Raw genomic sequence first — 20991 nt, forward strand, 5'->3', positions numbered from 1 at the left:
TTTAACATTTACATACACTCTCCTTCAAAATAAAAGCACTACATCGGTACAACACCGCAAATTGATGGGGTTTTTTTTTCCTTCAACAACAAACACACATGGTTGGGTTTAGGAAAAAAGAACAGGGTTTGGCTTTATAGTCTTATGGGAGGAGACCACCACAACCTTCCCACCTACCCCATACGAACATTCGCCGCCTTAACTTTCGTCCTTGTCCCACCATGTTTCCCCCTGATGCCACCGGGCGCCATTAAACTATAATGGCAACTGGCCACGTATCATGTCAGCGTTAAAGGACGCCTTTTTGTGTCGGTGTCTGATGCCGCCCACGCACCAGATTTCGACTACTTCGATGTGATATTTAAAATAATGTTACAGTATTATTATAATTTTTAAGCTCTTTTTCCACGTCACTTCCTTGTTTTCCAATTTTTTTTCCTTTTTTTTAAAAATTTGTATTTTTTACTAATTTCTTGCTAATTTTTTGGGTAATTTCTTCTTTTGTTGCCCATTGCCTTCTTCCCAAGGCAATTTGCTTAGGTTTCAAAGGGTTAATATGTCTTTTAATAGGATTTGGTTTATATGTTACCATATTGTGTCACTCATAGTTGTCTGTTGATAGAGTTACTGTGGTGAAATCAACCATGGATCCCTCTACCAATCTTCAGTGAATGATTTGTGGAAACCAAGGATATAAAATGCTTCTTTGTCAAAGCATTGGCAGCAGTCTAATTTTGTTTATAACGAGGCAGAAAATCACTTGAAATGTAGGTCACAAAATGTGTCTCTGCAGCAGAATTCATACATTTCCACTTTATTTATGACTTTGAGCCTTATCCCTTAAAATGACACCTGTGTGATATAACCTTGTTGCTAAAATGATGTCATTTTGGTTGCCATTTGCAGGGGTATGATTTTCCAGAGCTAACACACCAGTATGAGGTTATGGTCCTTTGACAGCTTGGCTCACATGTGGCTTTAACACGTGTGAGGCATTTCTTTGACAGCGACACTACCCAGCCCTCTGGACAGTGAAAACAAAGGCCAGGCTTTGTTGAAAGGTTTCGCATGCATCTGCGTTATGTGTTGCTGAGCTCACGTGAGGAGGAGTTTAAATCAAAGCTGAGCATATGTTAAATGTCAGCGTTGGCCCAGAGGTCCTGACTGAGCAAACAGATTACCGAAGATGCTGACTTACATCCAGACCCTGGGGAATGTGATTAGTCTTTAGATGTTTCCCTGTGAAATCCTGAAACGCTTAAGACCTTTACGATACATGATGGTCTGTGAAATGATGCTGAGTTGTGAAATCTTAATGCCATTCTCAGTTATACCCGATTGACAGGGAACGCTGCAGATTGTTAGGGAGTAGTTTAATTTCACACAGATGTTGAATATGATGGTCTGAAGAAGATGTAAACAAGGTTGGAAAAGCATCCATTCAGCTATTGTTACATAGAGGATATTTCACACAATTATCCGTCAGTCATACAGTAAAACATGGGTGCACGTGTGATAACTGGGAGTTCCTACAGAGAGAAGTTATGCTGGGCAGATCAGTTTGTTAAATGCTGGCAGACATAGTCACAGAAAGCAGGCTGTGGGCGTCTAGTGTACTTCTTAAAAATCTCTAACATGCAAAGATGGATGACGATAAAATAATATATGCCAAAGCACATTTGAGGCAGAACATATTGTGGTTTAGTTCACCTTAAGATGTCTGACCATGCTGGTGTTTTTGCACATTTGATCCCATTTACTATAAATCAAGTATGCCTTATAGGAGCACTGAAGACTTACGGCACAGTATGAAAATCTACATTTGCTGTTATGTGTCAAAGCTGCTACAGTTGCATGGCACGCAGGCAAAAGTCCAAAAATTTGGACATGTAATTTCAATTTTGTCAGAGAGGGATGGTACATTCATGCGCAATTTTTTGGTCTGTATATTTTTGTATTTGCACTCTATATATTTGTGGTGTTTTCTACTTACTGCAACTGCTGTGCTCACTCATGATTAAGTTCTGTCTTCTCTTATTTTATTACATGGATCATAAAAACAAACTGCACAGCTAAAAGATAATCAGGCAACTTTCATTTTTTTTAATCTCTGACATCTAGTTTATTCATACTTGCTACCATAATATAGCATGTGAATACAACGCTGTTTTGAAGCTGACTCTTGAAGGAGCTCTATACGATATTCAGAGCATGTCTGTGATTCAGAGTCTGAGCAAGGATTGTCTGCACACGGCTCTCAACATGGAGGTGGCTGAGCTGGTGGCTAGCGGCTCACGGCTAACAGTGCTAACACCACAAACAGTACTGACAGCGCTAACAGTGTTAATGTAGGTGGAAACAGGATGGGGACTGCCATGCCTCCATGACGATGCCATCCTGCCATAGTGGGTCAGGACAACACATTCTCACTCTGACCTTGTCACATATCGTTTGGTCACGGACCTTCCACGTCCAGATATGATAAGAAAGGTACCCTGGGTGCGTTGGTTGTTGATGTTCTGGGACACCGTGTCAAGTTCTGCCTGTTACATGCATTGTCTTCTTTCAAGATACACTTCTGTTTTCACAGGAAATTTAACGTTTACATACAGCTTTTCAAAATAAAAGCACTACATCAGTACAACAACCTGAATTTTTCTTTTTTTTCCTTCAACAACATTTTGCCAACACACACGTTTCAGTTTTGGATAAAAGAACAGGGTTTGGCTTTAGAATAATTCGGGACGTGAACGCCACTCTTCCGGGTAAAATTCTGTGTTTGTTGGACCCATCCAACGCCCTCCCACCCGGTCTAGTTGGACTTTCACCACCTTTACTTTTGTTTTTGTCCCACTTCGTTTCCCCCTGATGCCACTGAGTGCCATATATCATGCAGACGTTAAAGGACAGCTTTTTTCGTCAGTGTCTGACGCCGCAAGTCACTGCCCAAGCAACGGATTTCGACGACTTCGGAGTGAGAGCGGGCTCATCAGGACAGTGTGCTGGCCCAAGGGCCTCTGCCAAGGCTTACATGTGTTGTGTGTATTTTCAGTGTTGCTGCTTCCTGACTGATAAGAGCTGGAGGTTGTTAAGGAATTGGAAGCAGCTGGCCACTGTCTCCAGGTTGCTTAAACCCCGCCCCATTCTGGTCATCTTTTAGACTTCTTATCCCTGGTGCCACATGATGTTATTTGTCAAATTCTTTTATTTTTGTGCATAGTACAATTTTTGTATGATTTCTAGTTTACCTGGTAGCATGTTTTCCTGCCAGCATCTGTTGTTAGCTTTATCATTTTTGCATTTGTTTAAAGTTTTTTCTTTTAGTTTATCCCTCACATGTGCTTACCTTATTTGTTACGGACTCAGAGCCATGCCATTACTGGCGTTCTCAGCATTAACTGCTGTATGAGCGCAGTGCAGAGTGGTGACAACTACTGTAGCTAGCTAGTGGGATACACTGCACGTGTGGCTGGGCCATCTACCTCAACAAAGGACAGAGAAGCTCGTATTACAACACATAGAAAGGTAGAGTGACTATTTCTCTGCTCAGGACGCTATTAGTCCACCATATCTTTACATAGCACTTTAACCACTATATCAGTGTTCTGAATGTCGAATGGAGCTCCTTTAAAAAGTTTATCTACAAAGCCACACTAGATATGATAAATGTGATTTATAAGAAATGGCAGAAACATGTAAAACTACCAGTATGATCCTTTGGCGTGTAATGCAGCAGTCACATACTGATGATGAATAAAAGTGCATTTTGTGCAACCAGCAACACAGAAAACAAGACAATCAAGGTTTGATTCAGTTACATATTAATGTCTGCTAAATGATCAAATTCCTCCCTGCACTTTAACTTCACACAATTTAAATTATGATTTAGGCGACCTTTGTCGTATTTTTTTCTGTTTTTCTACAGTCCCCAGTTCAGTCCCAAAGCAACTCCAGCCCTTGTCGGCTCCCTCAGAAGGAGACAGCCAGTCTCTTCTTCATGTAAAGAAAAGCTAGGTATGTAGCTCCTCCTAGAACGCCTATCAACAGAGTGGTGCCAAAGATAACCGGCGCGTTCTTCCTGGCCACACGGAACGCCACAGGAAGGACAGCAGAGATCAGGATGTTGTTGACATGGCCCAGGACTCTCCTAAAGGCCGGGCGCTCCACCACACGATTGTAATAAGTCTCCAGGTTCACACGGTTACCGTTGCCCCAGAAGCGGCGGGAGAGGCCGAGGAACTTGAGACGGTGTAGGGTGACTGCCAGAGAGACGTCGGCCATGCTGAAGAAATCACCACACAGCCAGGACTGACTGCCTTCTTCTGAGAGAACGAGACAAAGAGTACGTAAGAACAACAAATAACATGACTTTCAAAATGCTCAAATTCTGACTGTGTTACAGAGCACGTGTGTAAATATTACTACCGTCATAAAAATGTGATTGTGTCTTTTATTGTGTGTTTGTAAAGTGGTTGCTAAGTAACAAGCTGTTGTGGATGTGCACCTGGTGTTTCTTCCACCCTCCTCTGTAGCTCCGTCTCGACCTGGTCCATCACACTCTCCAGTTCATCCAGAAGCTTCTTCAGGTACTTCATGTTGTCATGGTCAAACAGCTTGGACTGCAGAAACATTTTAGCACATATTTACTTATGCGCATTACACATTGTGGACAGAATGCATTTTCTTTTTAGGTTTGCCACCAAACTGCACACGGAAAGGTTGTTATGCCTCATATTTGCCTTTTTAGGCTGATTATTTTGCCAAAACATCATGGCCATAACGCCTACAAAATGACTATACACCTACAACTCAGTTTAATACATACATTTAAAATTGAATGCATTTAAATGTGTGATTTAAACTACCTTAGGCACAAAAAAACCCCCACAGGATCCCAGTCTAAAGTCAAATTTTCCCCTTCTGTTCCTGAGATGTGATGTTGAATAATGGCCAGAAAAGTGTTTTATGCAGAATATTATGATGTTAGAGTGAAGATGACCTTTGACATTTTGGATATAAAATGTCATCACGTCAGTATTTTATCCTTTTGGACATTTGTATTAAGTTTTGTCATACTTAGCATAGGACTCAGAGTTATGGCCAAAAACATGTTTTGTGAGGTCACACTGACCTTAACCTTCGACCAGCAAATTCTAATTAGCTTATTCTTATTCAATTCCCTCAAGGTCTTCTTGAGATATCATGGTCATGAGAATGAGACATGGTCACACTGACCTTGACCTCTGACTACCTAAATCTAATCAGTTCATTCAGTCCAAGTGGACGTTTGTGCCGAGTTGGAAGAAATTTCCTCAAGGTATTCTTGAGATATTGTGTTCCCAAGATTGAGATGGATGCAAGGTCATGGAGACCTTGACCTTTGATCCTTGACCACTTAAATCTAATCAGTTCCTAATCAGTCCTTGACTCCAAGTGAACGCTTGTGCTCAAATTAAAGAAATCCCTGAAGGGGTTCTTGAGATACTGTGGTCACAAGAATTAGACAGATGTGGTCACAGTTACCTTGTCCTTTGACCACCACAATCTTATCAGATCATTGTCAAGTCAAAGTGAACATTTGTGCTAAATTTGAAGAAATTCCCTCTAGGGTTGGGTCGGCTCTCGGTAATACCAATTCAGTTCGGTACTGAGCTAGGGGGTGGGAGGGCGCATGCGCCGAGGCCTCTACTGTAGCCTGGAGTTTGTTTAATACTGACGGGGAGTCGATAATGGTGGACTATTTAGTCTCGAAGAAATCAAAGAATGCGCCAATATGGCAACACTTTGGCTTTGTGCCACACGAAGGAGGCAACCCTTGTTTGCACTGATTGAGTAAGCTAAACCTGCAAATTTATTTGTAAGGTATAAAAGAAACAACGTGTTACTGTCACTCTGTTGTACTATGGCTGTTTTTTTATTTTAAGTGAGTCAATTGTGCCCCCAAGTGGCGAAAATCTGGTATTACCAACTTGATGCGGTTTTTCACAAAAAACGGACCATTTTTGTTTTTCTCATACCAACCCAACCCTAATTCCCTCAAGGTATAATTGAGATATCACATTAACAAGAATGGGATGGACAGACAGACGGACAGATGTATGGACGGACAACCCAAATCATAATGCCTCCGGCTATGGCTATCACCAGCATGGAGGCATAAAAACTGCATGCAGTATCTGGGAGAAATAAGTTTAGTTTGAGCTGCGCTAAGGCTTGCCGAGGCTTCCTGTATGTCACTAGCTAGCTAGTTTGCACTCTTGATTTAGCTAGCTGCTAACAATAACTGATGCCCTGTTATTCAATTTAGACCAAGTAGCCTATGTAGTTTTCGTGGCTGTGTTTTGGCGCTGTGGGGCAGAATGAGTCATGGAGTGCACAAGTGTCAAGGTCCAGTGTATATCACAAAAAAAAAAAATCTATGCATTTATCAACAATGTTTTTCCCACATATGTTCAGTCTAAGTTTGGGTCAATATTGCAACAATATGTGCTTCATAGAGCTCAAGAAATAGCTCTGTACACTGTTAATCCTAATTGCAATATAGCAGATGACAATCAGACTCAAGATGTGAAAATACAGTTAGCGTCATGAAGTGGGATAGCCAACTCACTGATGGTGCAAACTAACTAACACACAAATGACAACAACTAGCATAAACTATCATGTTCTCAACAGATACACCATAGATAATAACAAAAAAAAATAACAAAAACAGCAAACTACAAACTACTCAGTTCAGCATGATGGGAAATGTGGGCGTCACTACAACATGTAGAAATCACCCAACTACATCTTACAGCCCTCTGATGTTAAAGGCCACTCCTTGAAACTCACACCCTCAAATTTGCAGGCAAGACCATTTTCTTGAGTTTAGACATTTATGTCTTCGCAGTGGCTGAACAGATTTTCAGCACTCAAGCTCCTCCTCATGCTTGCAATTTAAACTGTGAAAGTAACCCTTACCAATCTCTGATAAGATTAGTTTGTATCGAGAGACATATTTAAATATTTGTAAATCTTTTTTGTAAATCAAACAGTTTTGCTCATTTCACGCTCTGCTAACTTGAATCACTTACTTTCAAGCGCCTCTGTTTGGCTATATAAGCATCTTTAAGCTCCGGGTTCTGCTCTGCCAGTTTCTTCAGCTCAGACTGTGTGTTCCCGATCTGTGCTGTCACACAAAAACACAGCATCTTGTTAGAGACAATGACTTATACCATGATTTTGCTTTGTGTGTATGCATAAATGCTTCAGGAGCAAAACTGTATAAATCTACCCAAGTTCATCCCAGTGTGTCTTACTTCGTATACATGTAGCAGCGTACGCTGGTATGTGGGAGTCCACTGTGATCTCAGGGTGGAGGATGCAGCCGTGGGTGTAGGCGTCCATCTGTAGTGAGTCCAGCAGCTCTCTGTAGTGCTGCACTCTGTGGTAGTATGTGCTGCCCTCTTCAGGGATCAGCTTGGGAGTGCCTTCTGGGGACAAACAGGTCATGATAAGGAAGGAACAATGGTGAAAAGGGTCACTTTGTTACACAGTAAGCCTGTCCATGGAGGACAATACATGAGGGTTAGGAAGAATTGTGTATTTAAATGTTTAATTTAACAGTAGGTATTCAAACGCAACATTTTTGTTATCTTCAATAGTTCAATGCTTACCAGATGTTCTCTCCTGTTAGGGCAGCTGGATGAGACTCTTAGAACAAAGCTATCATGGATCAGTGCAAAAAAATGGAAAATTAAAACAAAATGACTGAAAAATCAACACATGCACAACACAAAATGTACGACAAATTAAAGGGAGACACCCAAAGTGAATTAGGTCAACTTTTAAAACTAAGAGATATCACCATGAAACAATTGCAAGTGATCATTTATAGTGAGACAAATATTGTCCATATTACAAGTCTTTTGAAATTTTATGTTTTCCTCAATGTAGCATTGTCTAATTAAATATATGCTAATTTGCAGACATTTCCAGGACAGAAGACGGTGTCTTTGCCTCAGCAGCCATTGGTTTAATACCAACCCACGGCCCTTTGCTGCATGTCGTTCCCCGTCTTTCTCCCCCTTTCACACCATAGCTGTCCTATCAAATCATAATGAAAAAAAAAGACAAAAAGCCCCCAAAAATACCTCTAAAAAAAGGATTCTTGTTCGTTGACATAGAGGCGTCAATGTTTTTAACAATTGAATTTTGGATATCTGTATTATCACTTCATAAATACTGTCAACAGCCATAAAAACAATCCAATTTCACCATGTTTACAGGAATAAAATGATCTATAAATCATGCTATGAATAATATATGAACAAACTCCTCTGTAAAAACCTTCAGAATATAGATAGTTATAAAACTGGGACGTTTGGTGTACGTAGGTGTTATCGAAGTTGAGATTTTTGGCTCAGAGTATGAGAAAAAAATAATTTTGACAAATTTATCTTTGGATATGGATTGCAAAATCCCATATATTAGATAAGAAACTAGGGTAAAAAAATACACCATTACCTTACAATAACAACATGAAATTTCCCCAGTTCATTACTTACTGTAAGTTATTTTTTTGTATTACCAGTTTTCTGACTTTTTACATTTAAATATGCAAATGAGGCATTATCGAATTAAATGTGAAATTTTTGCAAACATTTCCAGAACAGAAATCTGAGCTAAAGTAACCATCTAAATGTGTTTTTCTGATGTTTTCTTTCCACTAGTTTGAAATAAGACATGTTATGGAAGCAAAATAGCCTAAGATCTCAAAAACTGCTATGTCATACTAAATACTATGTTCTCAGCTGGGGTGTCTCACCTTGAAACAAAATGAAAACCAAAAAATGCACACATTAACTTCAAATCAAACAATGCAACAAAAATACTTAAAATGTAAAATAAATGAAAACAAGTATAAAACTCAGCTGATTGGAGCCCAGCTTGTACCTATCCACCCTTGCTATGTTGTATTACACAGTTAGAGGTAGTTTGGGCCACACAGTCGTCATTTAGTCTCACCATCGTTGAAGTTCTGCTCCAGGTAGTCCATGATCTGTGTTGGGTCACAGATGACGTTTTCATCGTGGACGAGGACGGGCACCTCACCAGTGGGGTTCAGATGCATGAACCAGGGCTCGTTGTGTTCACTGAGCGGTAGACTCACATCGTACTCCTTACAGCGTAATCCTTTCTCTGCCATGGCCAGGCGCACCTGGAAAACAACATGCAGTGCTTTCACCTGTGGAGCTGTAAATAATTTCATCTGTTTTTGTCTCCAGATCAGAGACATCTGACATCATAGTTTCCTTACTCTTTTAGCTGTCGTTAATTAAAGATAACAGCCAACCAGTTAACAATACAATGACTGCCAGCTTAACCTCAACTAGCCTCACTTAAGCCAAGACACACATTTATTTTGAATCTGTCTACTGAATCATAGTCTGACATCCTCTGGAAGGCTGTTCCAGAGACGAGGGCCAATGACACAGAATGCAGCAACACCGTACTTATTCAGGTGGACATTAATAGATTCAAATTCAAATTAAAATGAATTCTAAAATGAATGGGAAGTCAATGAAGAGCCTTTAAAACCACAGTAATGTGTTCTCCATGTTGGTGAGTAGACGCGCTGCTGCATTTTGGATCATTTGCAGTTTGTTTTACGACGATTTCTTCGAGAGGCCTGAGAACAAGGCAACACAGCAGTCACGTCTGCTGGAGATTAAAGCATGAACAAGTTTTTCAGTGTCCTCTTTAGATTAAAGAGGTTACACATGGGTAATGGTTCTAAGATGGAAAAAATGCAGTTTTGGTGATGTTTTTCACTTGGGTCATTGTTAGTATATCATGAAAACTGTTACAAAAACGTCACAGTGTGTGCACTTTTCCTGTGCGGCCCTCAGTTATATGCTGGCTTCCTAAAATGCTCTGCTTATGCAGGACAACCATCGCTCAGCTTAGTCTTGGCAAGACGCTGGAAACATCCGTAAGTCCAAGCTGGTAGAAAAGAGTTCCACACACTTACATCTATGCACAGATGTAAGACCCAGACCTAGGTGACTACAGCTGCCTTTGGAAGGCTAGTGACTGAAAATTCCATTTTCTCTGATCTGAGGTACAGTCACAAATTTAGGCCAAAGCAAGTTTAACTTTCAAGATAGAAAGGTCAACTTGGGCTCAAATTGAATCTTATAATCTTGGGAAGTTTTCTATGCACAAGTGAAGCAGCGATATTAAACACAAAGTGGTCATTTTTTAAGAGAATTCATCAAACCGGATGTTGTGTGTGATGTGTTGAAATAAAGTGGCAGCAAGCCCCATAATCTTATTTTGCTACTTCCCCTTTGGGTCAGGATACTCCTTGCCGAATTTCATAATTGTATGACTATTTACGCCATTGTAGTGCCCTATTATTTGCATTTACATCATTTCTCCAGAAACTGAATGTATGGATAAGTAGCTTTAGAATCAAATTAAAAATATGTCATGGTATGGTCTTTAACAGATGAATAATTAGTATAACCACACAGTACATGCTACAGGAGAAGAACATCTGTGGAAGGATAATACAGATTAATGATCCTAAAAGAACCTTATTTACAGATTTGTTTTCTGACGTTAGTTGTGAGCAGATATAACGCCACAGCAGAGAACAGTTTTGCAGTAAAGTGCGAGCTGAAACAGATGTGAGCAGCAGCAGCAGCAGCAGCAGTAATGACAGTGTCTAAATACCTACTGTCCTCCTGACAAACATTAGGACACCTGGAAGATATTTCCTCATATCTACTGAGACCTGTGCTGATGAAGATGATGAGGAGGAGCTGTCCACTGATGTGTGGTGCTGAAACGTGAACACTCACCTTCTGAGAGTTGAAGGACTGAGTCCAGTGATACAGAGTCAGTTTGGATCCGCTTTTCTCTGCGACTGTGCCACATGTCTGATGTTCATCTTGTTCTGGCTCCTTCTCTATCAGAGCTGTTTGCTCTTCCTGGGATTCAGAGCTGTTTTCGGACGCCATTTTATCTGTTAGTATGTTGGGGGACAGCTGACGTCGGCACACCATCCTACAGGCAGCACCATACTCCCCCTACTGGCTCGGAGTGGATCATCATCCGCCTCTTCATTTTTATATACAGTACATTCCGTTAAAAACATACATTTATTTTGCGACTGGATAAACATATATGTATAATTACTTTAACTATTTAATGTCTGCACTAATAAAAAAGCAATGGTATTTTTTTCTTTATTTTTCATTTTTATTTTGAGGCTATAACAACAAAATTCAATGTGTATTTTTGAACAGACCCCAACTTATTTTTGAATAAAGGGCCTCAACAAAACAGTTGAGATGGTCCTTCCTGGTAATGGTAAAAAAGAAAGAGAAAAATCAAAATTACAAATCATGTAATGCTTGTAATATATTATTATAACAACGTATATTATAACGTGTGAAAATTGAATAATAGTATTACCAGTAGTAGTATTATTTCCATCTATGTATTCTAGATATTTACCATCACCCTACTTTAAAACATATGAGAAAAATCATGCTGGTATCTTGGTATCTTTTTTTTTTTTTTCTCCATCAAATGGCATAACAATTAATATATGATTTACAACAGTGAATATGAATGATTTTTTATTTCATAAAAATTGTTTATTTATTATCTTAGCATCAGATGTTTTATTTTATTTTATTTTATTTTATTTTATTTTATTTTTATTTTTATTTTTATTTTTATTTTTATTTTTATTTTACTGCCGCAACCATACAAGGCCAAATCTACTATTTGGCATATTCAAAAATAAATAAATAAATAAATAAAATGATTTGACCCTTTATAGATTTTTGATTTTTAATAGATTTTTTCTTTTTTCCCTTCTTTTTTTTATATACATATATTTGTATTCTTTATTGAACAAACATAAGTACATTAACACAGAGAACTGTCCTGCCAGGGTTACATACATATGGAGAAAAGACAAAATTAAAGAAGACAAAAAAAGAAAAAACACAGAAAAAGTAATATGAATCCAGAATAATGTATTATCTGTTCATACGAAATTTATAATTTATAACACATAATTTTAACTGCCTTTTTATTTCTAAGGTATCATACTGTGGTGCCATGTTGTTGTAGGTCTTGATAGAAACATTTAGACTCCACCCACCTCTTCTTGTGAATGCGGAATCTTCCCAATACTAAGATTAACTGTACTATTTATATGTTTTACACACCCCATTACTTTCAAAACACACAAAAATGTCTTTAACCTGTAACTGAATGTACCCCCAGTTTTTCTTCCTATATAAAGACATCCATCTAAAATATTCTCGTACACAAACAGTGATAAAACAAATGGCAGATTGTTTCTTCATCAAATTCACAGAAGGTACTAGAATAATCAATATCAACTCTCCAAATCTCTCCAATGTCTTTTTTGCTGTCTCTATGACAGTGCAAAAGTTTCAGAATGTCAGAATTTGTCCCCAACTTCTCTGTCAATCAATGTCACATAGCAGAGCCCAAAAGAATCTTATTAGTAGAGACAGAGTTACAGCTTGTGTGTGACTCCTGATGTAGTGTAAGTATTTGAACATTTATTTGTGGTTACATCAATTTCTCAAATGAATATGCCTCTGTCAGATGTGTCGATGATCCCTTGAAAGCTTCTTCTTCTTCTTCTTGCTAATCTTGCTAGTGGTTCCAGTACTAGTAATAGTAGCAGTCTTGCTAATTCCATACATTATGGTGACCATGGAGGTCAAAACACTACAGCATTTCAGAAAACATTTGGAAATGTTGTAGTGTTTTGACCCCCAGGGCCACCGTACTACATACATCATCACCAAGCAATACAAGGGCTAAAACATAACTAAGTATAAAAACTGTGATGTATAAAGACAACAGGTGGTTTCCACGTGACAACACTCTCCACATATGGGGTGCCGTTTGTAGTGGCTCACGCTGAAAATAACATCAACATTTTGCCACATTTAGCTTCAAACAATGTTTAAAAAAGTGTTGTGAATTTTTTTAACGTCACCTTTTACCACATTTACAGCAATATTTGTTAACTTAAGAATATATTAAATAGTTAAATCTATATATTAAATGTGGCACCTAAATGTTAAATCTAAATCTTAAATCTAAATCTAAATGTTAAATCTAAATATTAAATCTAAATCTAAATGTTAAATCTAAATGCTAAATCTAAATCTAAATCTAAATCTAAATGTTAAATCTAAATCTAAATGTTAAATGTTAAATGTTAAATCTAAATGTTCTGGGTGAAACTAAATATTTAGCTAATATGCAAATTCAAAATAAAAGCTTGAGATGGTCAGACTGTGTTTATAGAATGAAATAACGAATTAAAACCAGCTTATCGGGGGAAATGAACACTTGAACATACACTAGCGTGATAATAACTACCTAAAATAACAAGAAACATGTTTGGAGAAATTTTATTTGACGTGTATTTTGAGTTGTTAGTGTCCCTTCGGAGGGAATCACCCTGTTGTTTACAAATACTTCGGGGTAGAAAACCAGCAGATTTTAGCTACATATATATATGAATATCTCACATTTTTCACGTCACTATATCATTTAACATTTAGATTTAGCATTTAGATTTAACATTTAGATTTAGATTTAGCATTTAGATTTAACATTTAGATTTAGATTTAATATTTAGATTTAACATTTAGGGGCGGCACGGTGGTGTGGTGGTTAGCACTCTCGCCTCACAGCAAGAGGGTTGCCGGTTCGATCCCGGGCGTGGGAGCCCTTCTGTGTGGAGTTTGCATGTTCTCCCCGTGTCAGCGTGGGTTCTCTCCGGGCACTCCGGCTTCCTCCCACAGTCCAAAGACATGCAGATTGGGGACTAGGTTAATTGATAACTCTAAATTGTCCATAGGTGTGAATGTGAGCGTGAATGGTTCTTTGTCTCTATGTGTCAGCCCTGCGATAGTCTGGCGACCTGTCCAGGGTGTACCCCGCCTCTCGCCCGATGTAGCTGGGATAGGCTCCAGCCCCCCCCGCGACCCTCAAGAGGATGAAGCGGTTAGAAGATGAATGAATGAATGAATGAATTTAACATTTAGGTGCCACATTTAATATTTAGATTTAACTATTTAATATATGTCTAAGTTAATAAATATTGCTGTAAATGTGGTAAAAGGTGATGTTAAAAAAATCACAACACTTTTTTAAACATTGTTTGAAGCTAAATGTGGCAAAATGTTGATGTTATTTTCAGCGTGAGCCACTTTACAAACGGCACCCCATATCCACACGACACAGCTCAACACTTCACCTCTCACTTTAACTTTTCTCCAGCTATGCAATAAATACATTTGGACAGCAGAGGTCGCTGTTATCTATTCCTTTAATGGGTAAGTCACTTGCTGGTCTACACAGGCTGTTGTTGGTCAACCTCAGAGCAAAAAGTACTGATATTAAAGGTCACCACTATCACTTAAGGCGATACTTATTTTTTTACAACATTTTATGCACATTTTAAAGAGTGAATGACTTATGTGATTCATTCACTAAATAATGTCACTGAGTAATCTAATTGTTGAATTATTTAAGTTTTTTTTTTTTATATACATTTAAGAAGTCATTTTGAGGTCACATGGGCCAAAAACACATTTTGAATTCACTCACTGTTTCTCATATATAGCTCTCATATATAGCAGAAATAATAAGACAATATTTAAGATAAATTGAAAAATAAAAATCTTAGAGTGCAAAATCAAACAAATTTTTACAAATTATTACGATTTCTAAGACTTTAAAGAGCTGTATACAGTTTTTAGTGCACTACATTATCATTTCACAGAATAGGTAATGGGGATTTTATCGATTAAGTGTGATCATAAACTCACCATTGATAATCACAGATAAATATTATGATGTATGATGGGAAATTGCAATGTGGGAATTCATAGCTGTGTAAAATCCGGCGCGTCTCTCAGATGTATGGGGGGCTGTTATAGGTAGGCCTATGGAGGTGCGTTATTTTGGGGGTGGTTTGAGGCGTCCACTGAGGGAGGGAGAGGGAGGGGAGAGTGGGAGGTCCCTGTGGCGTGACGCTGCGATTGGCCCAGTGTCTTTCCTCAGCAGGGACTCGACGCCTCTCTCTCTCCCTCTGTGATCAGTGGGTGAGAGGGGGGAGACGAGCAACACACCGCGGAGAAACCGGCGTGCGCCTCCGGTAAATGACGCCCACCATTCATACCTTTACACTTACCGTTACGCATGCCTCTTGTATTGCACATCCGTGTCTAGAAGTACCACTCCACTCTCCTCACCCTGCTATTTTCTCTCTCTCTAGTCATCATCATCCTGTTGGCTCATCCTTTCATCACACCACCGGTCCTGGAGCCCCCAACCTCGGTCCTGGAGACGCCTGAGTCTGCAGCAGCGCACGATCGGCTTTATTTCCAGCCTATATCTGAATGACGGGCGGAAGGTTTGACTTCGACGACGGTGGCACTTACTGCGGGGGGTGGGAGGATGGCAAAGCCCACGGACACGGCATCTGCACCGGACCCAAGGGCCAGGGCGAGTACGCCGGGTCCTGGTCGCACGGCTTTGAGATAGTAGGGGTGTACACCTGGCCCAGCGGGAATACCTACAAGGGGTACTGGTCCCAGGGGAAGCGGCACGGGCTCGGGGTGGAGAATAAAGGAAAGTGGATATACCGCGGGGAGTGGAGTCACGGTTTTAAGGGTCGGTACGGTATCCGGCAGAGCCACAACACACCTGCCAGATACGACGGCACCTGGAGCAACGGGCTGCAGGATGGATATGGGATCGAAACCTACGGCGATGGCGGTAAGAAACCCTGTCTTATAAATATGGCCCAGTGTTTGTTTAACGTGTGTGTCGCTTTAACGCTGTGGCTGATGATGTGTTATGAACCCTGTGTGTGTGTGTGTGTGTGTGTGTGTGTGAGGATGCTCAAACTGAGGGAGGCTAATGGAAATACATCAGTGCATGGATCTCCATCTGATATGATCTGAGTTGAATCTGATATTGCGCACTGCGCACCGTGGTCAAGCGCATCATCACTTACTCCCCCTAAAAAAACTATGACTTACCAGTCTTGTCATGTTAACTTGCAGGATGCAGTTTGAGATAGGCTATGGGTTCTTTTCCAACGCACATCTCATTTGGCAACTACCGGTTGCTCCTCATATGACAGTGGGAGGAGAGTGACTCCTGTTGCCAGCTCGGTGGCACCAGAAGGAGTTTGGAAATCAGAGCAAATCAGTGTGTTTGGAGCCAATTATAGCCAGACTATCACCTACTCCTCTATCATTTTCACATTAAACTGCAATAACACACCTCTGCAAGTCTTTTGCGTAAATGCCAGCATCTCCAAATGAAAAGAACTTTGAGAAAGTGCTACTTTTATTGGCAGCAAAGCCATTCTGCAAGTGTCAAGACACTGATACTTGTTTAAAAACTAGTGCAAATGTTTTTACACGTCGGATGCATTTTCTAATTTCTGTGAAACTTCAAAAATGGAAGATAAAACACTTACAAATATACAGATATCATCCATGCATTCAGCCATGTGATACACAGAACACACTCTTCGACACGGGAGTGAGAGGTCAGCGCTGGCCCCTCTCAGAGCTTTGATCTCACTAATCACTGGTGTGTTCACAGATTGTCTCGAGACCTGTGTGATCAGGGAGGAAACATCCTGATAAGCCCGCAAACACAAGTGCTCGCAAGCAATATTACAGACGGTCCTCTCTGATTATAAAACATCCAAGTCTTTGGGCGATTTGTGAGCATCATCTCCGCTAACGGAGGCCTTATGGTGCAGAGTAAATGCCTCACATATGATGGTTACAGAGGGCCGGGCTTGGGAAATCAGCTGATCCTAGAGGATCTACAGAACATCTGGCTGTCTGACCCTGCAACATCCTGATAACTTGATCTGCAGGGTCACCGATTTGAACTGCAGCGCAGAGCCAGCCTGTTAATCTCACGCTGTTTATCCATCTAAATTCCTGCCCGGGCTGGTATATCATTTTTTTTTGTAAGATTCTGACCATTATGCCTTATTTAATTGTACTGGTCAATGAGATTCAAGTGCTGGCTTAACAAGCCTTTCTTATTATAAGTATCAGAATTGTAATATGATCCTCTGAAGAAGCTACAGTAGGACAGCACATGCTCATTGGGCTCAGCAGCACCAAATGGGATTAATGAAGTATTCCTCTCATTATGTGACTCATAGCAATTCCCTGTCGTCAGAGACAAACGGATGGTGGTGGATGTGCCTACTGTCGGTGGGGGAGTTATTGGCCGCCCTGAAAATAGGCTCCTCGCTGAGTGATTCACATTCATCCCAAGTGATCCTCAGTATCAGTACCTTAATCAAATCTCTGTGATTGAGTTAGTTATGCTCACAGTCCCAGATCTGAGGGGAAGGAGAGAAAACATTTCATTAGCTGACATACTCCGCACCCCTACAGCAAGGCTCCTCCGTGCTCCCACATGCAACGCTGTTTCAAGGATTTAGTGCTGATATAGAGAATATCTGGCCAACAGAATGCAGAGATAAACCTTCTTGTGACTGTCACCACAAGCACCAAAATAAATCCAAACTCAGTGTAACTGCGACGGTACATTTTACCCTGGTATGACTTAAAAGCATTCCTCAAAATAGGTTAAGCTGTTCAGATATACACATCTTCAAATAATCTGCTGTTATCATCAGTGTGGGTGCAAAAACGCCCCCCTTAAGGACTCCGTCATCTGCAGGAGCACTTTAAAATGTTTCCTCAGTTTGTGGAAATCCCACACTGCAGACATTTTCTAAGCTCGTACACTATTTCAATTGATTTAGATAAAAGACAGCCACTTTTTGGAAGCGGGCCCGGTGAGACAAACAGACTGTACACACAGGCAAACACACACACAAGCAGCTTGGGACCACTTTTGATCGTGCTTTATCATACCAGCCGATGCTAGCTGTCTCTTCTTGGAATTGATGGGTAACGGAGAGAGTTACTCACAGAGTGAGGCCTAATTTAATTTGCCGAAACAGTGCTATTAAACGTAAAGTCGCACCATTCTGAGCAACTTTTGTCACCTTACATCTTTCCTACCTCTTTACCTGATAAATACAAGGCATTATTTTAGTTTAGAGACAGTAAAAGAGTGTACTAGCTAAGAATAAAACACTAAATCACAATAGAAGTGCCATGCCATTTTTGCTCTGATATTCCTTTTTTAAATATCTGGGGAGAAAACACTTCTTGTCTTGTATATTTATATATTTTGCCAGATATTTAATACTCTATTGTTCTAAAACTAGGCCCAGTGAGTGACCCTGACCCGGGAAACCCACTGGTTACTCTGGTTGTTACTGGTTTTGAACATTAGATTGTGGTTACTGTAATTTGAAGCATTCCCTGGCACAAGAATTTCCTTCAGGATAGATAAAGTTCTATTGAATTGAATTGGATTGAATTTTTCAATACTGTGCAGGGTCCCCATGGCCATGGAATGCCACAGTCATGGGTGCAGATCCCGGGGGGGATGGGGGGGGACATGTCCCCCCCCAAATTCTGAAAAACACAAATTGTCCCCCCCAATTCTAAATAGCTTAAATGATTGAAATTGAACAAATGTATACAGTATTCCTATATACTGGGAGAAAGGGAAGATGATGAGGAGAAATGGGAATCCGTGAGAGGCGAGAGATGAGAACGTGAGTGGACATAACATGCCTGAGACCCTGAAACTAGAAGTAGCATTAACTAACAGCGAAGCAGTGAAAAGGAGGGTGATGGCTGGTTCCATGTACTACTGGCTGTTTAAGAGAAATAAACAGTAAAGGTAAGCATATGATTCTCTTTGTAGTGCTTTTTGAATGACTTGGTGATGGTGATGAGCCTCTATGAAATCGTGAAATATGCTGGCAATCTCAAGCGCTCTGTGGGCATGATTTGCACGCATGCAATTAAAAAAAAAAATCACAACTGACTGTGTCCCCCCCAAACTTGTCATCAGATCTGCACCCATGGCCACAGTCTAATTTTCCAGGCCTGTAAAAAAGTAATGGAATTAGTAAAATCCTTGAAAGTTTCAGAAAAGTCATCGAATTTGTTGTGTGTAATGAAATCAATTGTTCCAGTAATCTTCCGTTAGTAACCTTCCATGTAATGTACTGTAACAGTCATTTATTGTCTGTAGCTCTTTATAAAATCTATGTTTCTGTGGGTGACGTTGTGTTTACAATCACGTCCGTTTCCTCTTTTTCTCCCCACACTCCACCTTCCTGTCGGTGCATGCCACCTAGCTGATACTATGTTTGAAAAGGGTTTGAATCTGATCTGCTACAAAAATGTTGCAACAGTGTAATTCAACATGTAGGCTCATGAATCCCAAAGTTTCTATACCTATGTCCCACTAATCCTTTTAATTGTGCTGCATTTGTGATGTGGAACAATTGACAGGGTGACATGGGCAGCCTAGGGTGTCACTCAGAGCGCCAGTGCGCACTTTGGTTACCTTTTAACTGCTCTGAAAGTAGACCATGGTAGTTCGAAGGTAAAGAGCATTCTTTTTCCCCAAAAGAAATGACCAGTGTGCCAACCAAACTCTCGGCTGTCACTTCCCCACTTTGGGGGCTCTGCAATATAATATAATTACCATTTGGAGAAAAGTGCACTGTGCAGTTCTGTTCGTATTATACATTATGAAAGGTCATGGAAATTTTATTGTAGGTTCTTGAAAAGTCATGAAAAGTTTTGAAATTTTGTAGAAACACTGACTGTGTGACAGTGTTTCATCCTATTTAGTAGCAGTTCCCAACATTGGGGTTAGAAACCCTCCAGTGGGTCACAGGATGAACCTGAGGGGCCTCAGGATGACTGACAGAAAAGAAGACAAAACAAACGTCTGCTGCACAAAATAATGTATTTTCCTCTGAGCTAAATGCTTGTAATGAAGAACCAGATAGTCTGACCTCTAAAAGTATTAACACAAAACAGTTTGAGAAAGAAAACTCACTCTTCAGTGGCACTAGTCACAACTTATACACATGTGCAACATGTGATGAGAAGTCACATGCACATAATGCCTCATTCAAAGAGGCCTTGAGGTGAAAAGGTTAGTGTAAACAGTTGTTGTGACTAATCTCATTCACTCCTGTCTGCTGCTTCCTCAGGTACCTATCAAGGCCAGTGGATGGGTGGGATGCGACATGGCTACGGCGTGCGTCAGAGTGTTCCCTATGGCATGGCCACCGTTATCCGCTCTCCTCTCCGCACGTCTCTGGCCTCCCTGCGCTCTGAGCAGAGCAACGGCACAGTGCTCCAGGACCTCTCCTCCCCTGCAGACACACCAACAGGCAGTCGCGGCGGCTTCGTCCTTAACTTCCACTCAGACAGCGAGGTCGTCACTGGCAAGAAGAAGGGCCTGTTCCGCCGAGGTTCACTCTTCGGCAGCCTCCGGCAGTTGCGCAAGTCTGACTCTCGGACCTCTATCTCCAGCAAGCGCAGCTCCGCACGCAGTGATGCTGCCATGAGCCGCATCAGCTCCAGTGATGCCAACTCTACCATATCCATTGGAGATGGCGAGCTGCCGGATGAGGACCTACCTCTAGAGGACCATGTGGATGCCACCACGACCGAGACGTACATGGGCGAGTGGAAGAATGACAAGCGCAATGGATTTGGTGTTTCAGAGAGATCCAACGGGATGAAGTATGAGGGAGAGTGGCTTAACAACAAGCGCCATGGTTACGGGTGCACAGTTTTCCCAGATGGCACCAAAGAAGAAGGGAAGTACAAAAATAACGTGCTGGTGCGTGGAATAAGGAAGCAGTTGATTCCTCTTAAGAACCCCAAAACCAAAGAGAAGGTGGATCGGGCCGTGGAGGCGGCACAGAGGGCTGCAGCCATCGCCAGGAGTAAAGTGGAAATAGCAGCTTCCAGGTAATGTGTTCATTCATGCTTC

General features: G+C 40.7%; 2 protein-coding genes across 4 annotated transcripts in view; one reads left to right on the forward strand and one right to left on the reverse strand.

Annotated features, from left to right (window-relative positions):
- Positions 1-832: 832 nt before the first annotated feature.
- On the reverse strand, positions 833-11025 carry gdap1 (ganglioside induced differentiation associated protein 1). 3 transcript variants are annotated; one of them, XM_049565877.1, is made up of 6 exons: positions 10851-11025; positions 9010-9202; positions 7302-7472; positions 7077-7171; positions 4505-4619; positions 833-4322 (listed from the first exon to the last, which is right to left on the reverse strand). In XM_049565877.1, the coding sequence occupies exons 1-6, from the start codon at positions 11007-11009 to the stop codon at positions 3970-3972; spliced, it is 1086 nt and encodes a 361-aa protein (XP_049421834.1). In that variant the 5' UTR covers positions 11010-11025; the 3' UTR covers positions 833-3969. The 3 variants fall into 3 exon arrangements, with proteins under 3 accessions (XP_049421834.1, XP_049421835.1, XP_049421832.1); XM_049565878.1 differs by having other exon boundaries at positions 833-4319; positions 7302-7475; XM_049565875.1 differs by having other exon boundaries at positions 7302-7475.
- Positions 11026-15105: 4080 nt separating this feature from the next.
- The window catches only part of jph1a (junctophilin 1a), a 44841-nt gene continuing 38955 nt past the window's right edge, over positions 15106-20991 (forward strand). Inside the window, exons 1-3 of the mRNA XM_049564963.1 lie at positions 15106-15217; positions 15338-15840; positions 20201-20969. Of these exons, the coding sequence (XP_049420920.1) occupies positions 15462-15840; positions 20201-20969 (1148 nt within the window). The 5' untranslated portion in view covers positions 15106-15217; positions 15338-15461. The remainder of the gene's footprint in view (positions 15218-15337; positions 15841-20200; positions 20970-20991) is intronic.

The sequence above is a fragment of the Epinephelus fuscoguttatus genome, linkage group LG21 (assembly GCF_011397635.1).
Source record: "Epinephelus fuscoguttatus linkage group LG21, E.fuscoguttatus.final_Chr_v1".
NCBI lineage: Eukaryota > Metazoa > Chordata > Actinopteri > Perciformes > Serranidae > Epinephelus > Epinephelus fuscoguttatus.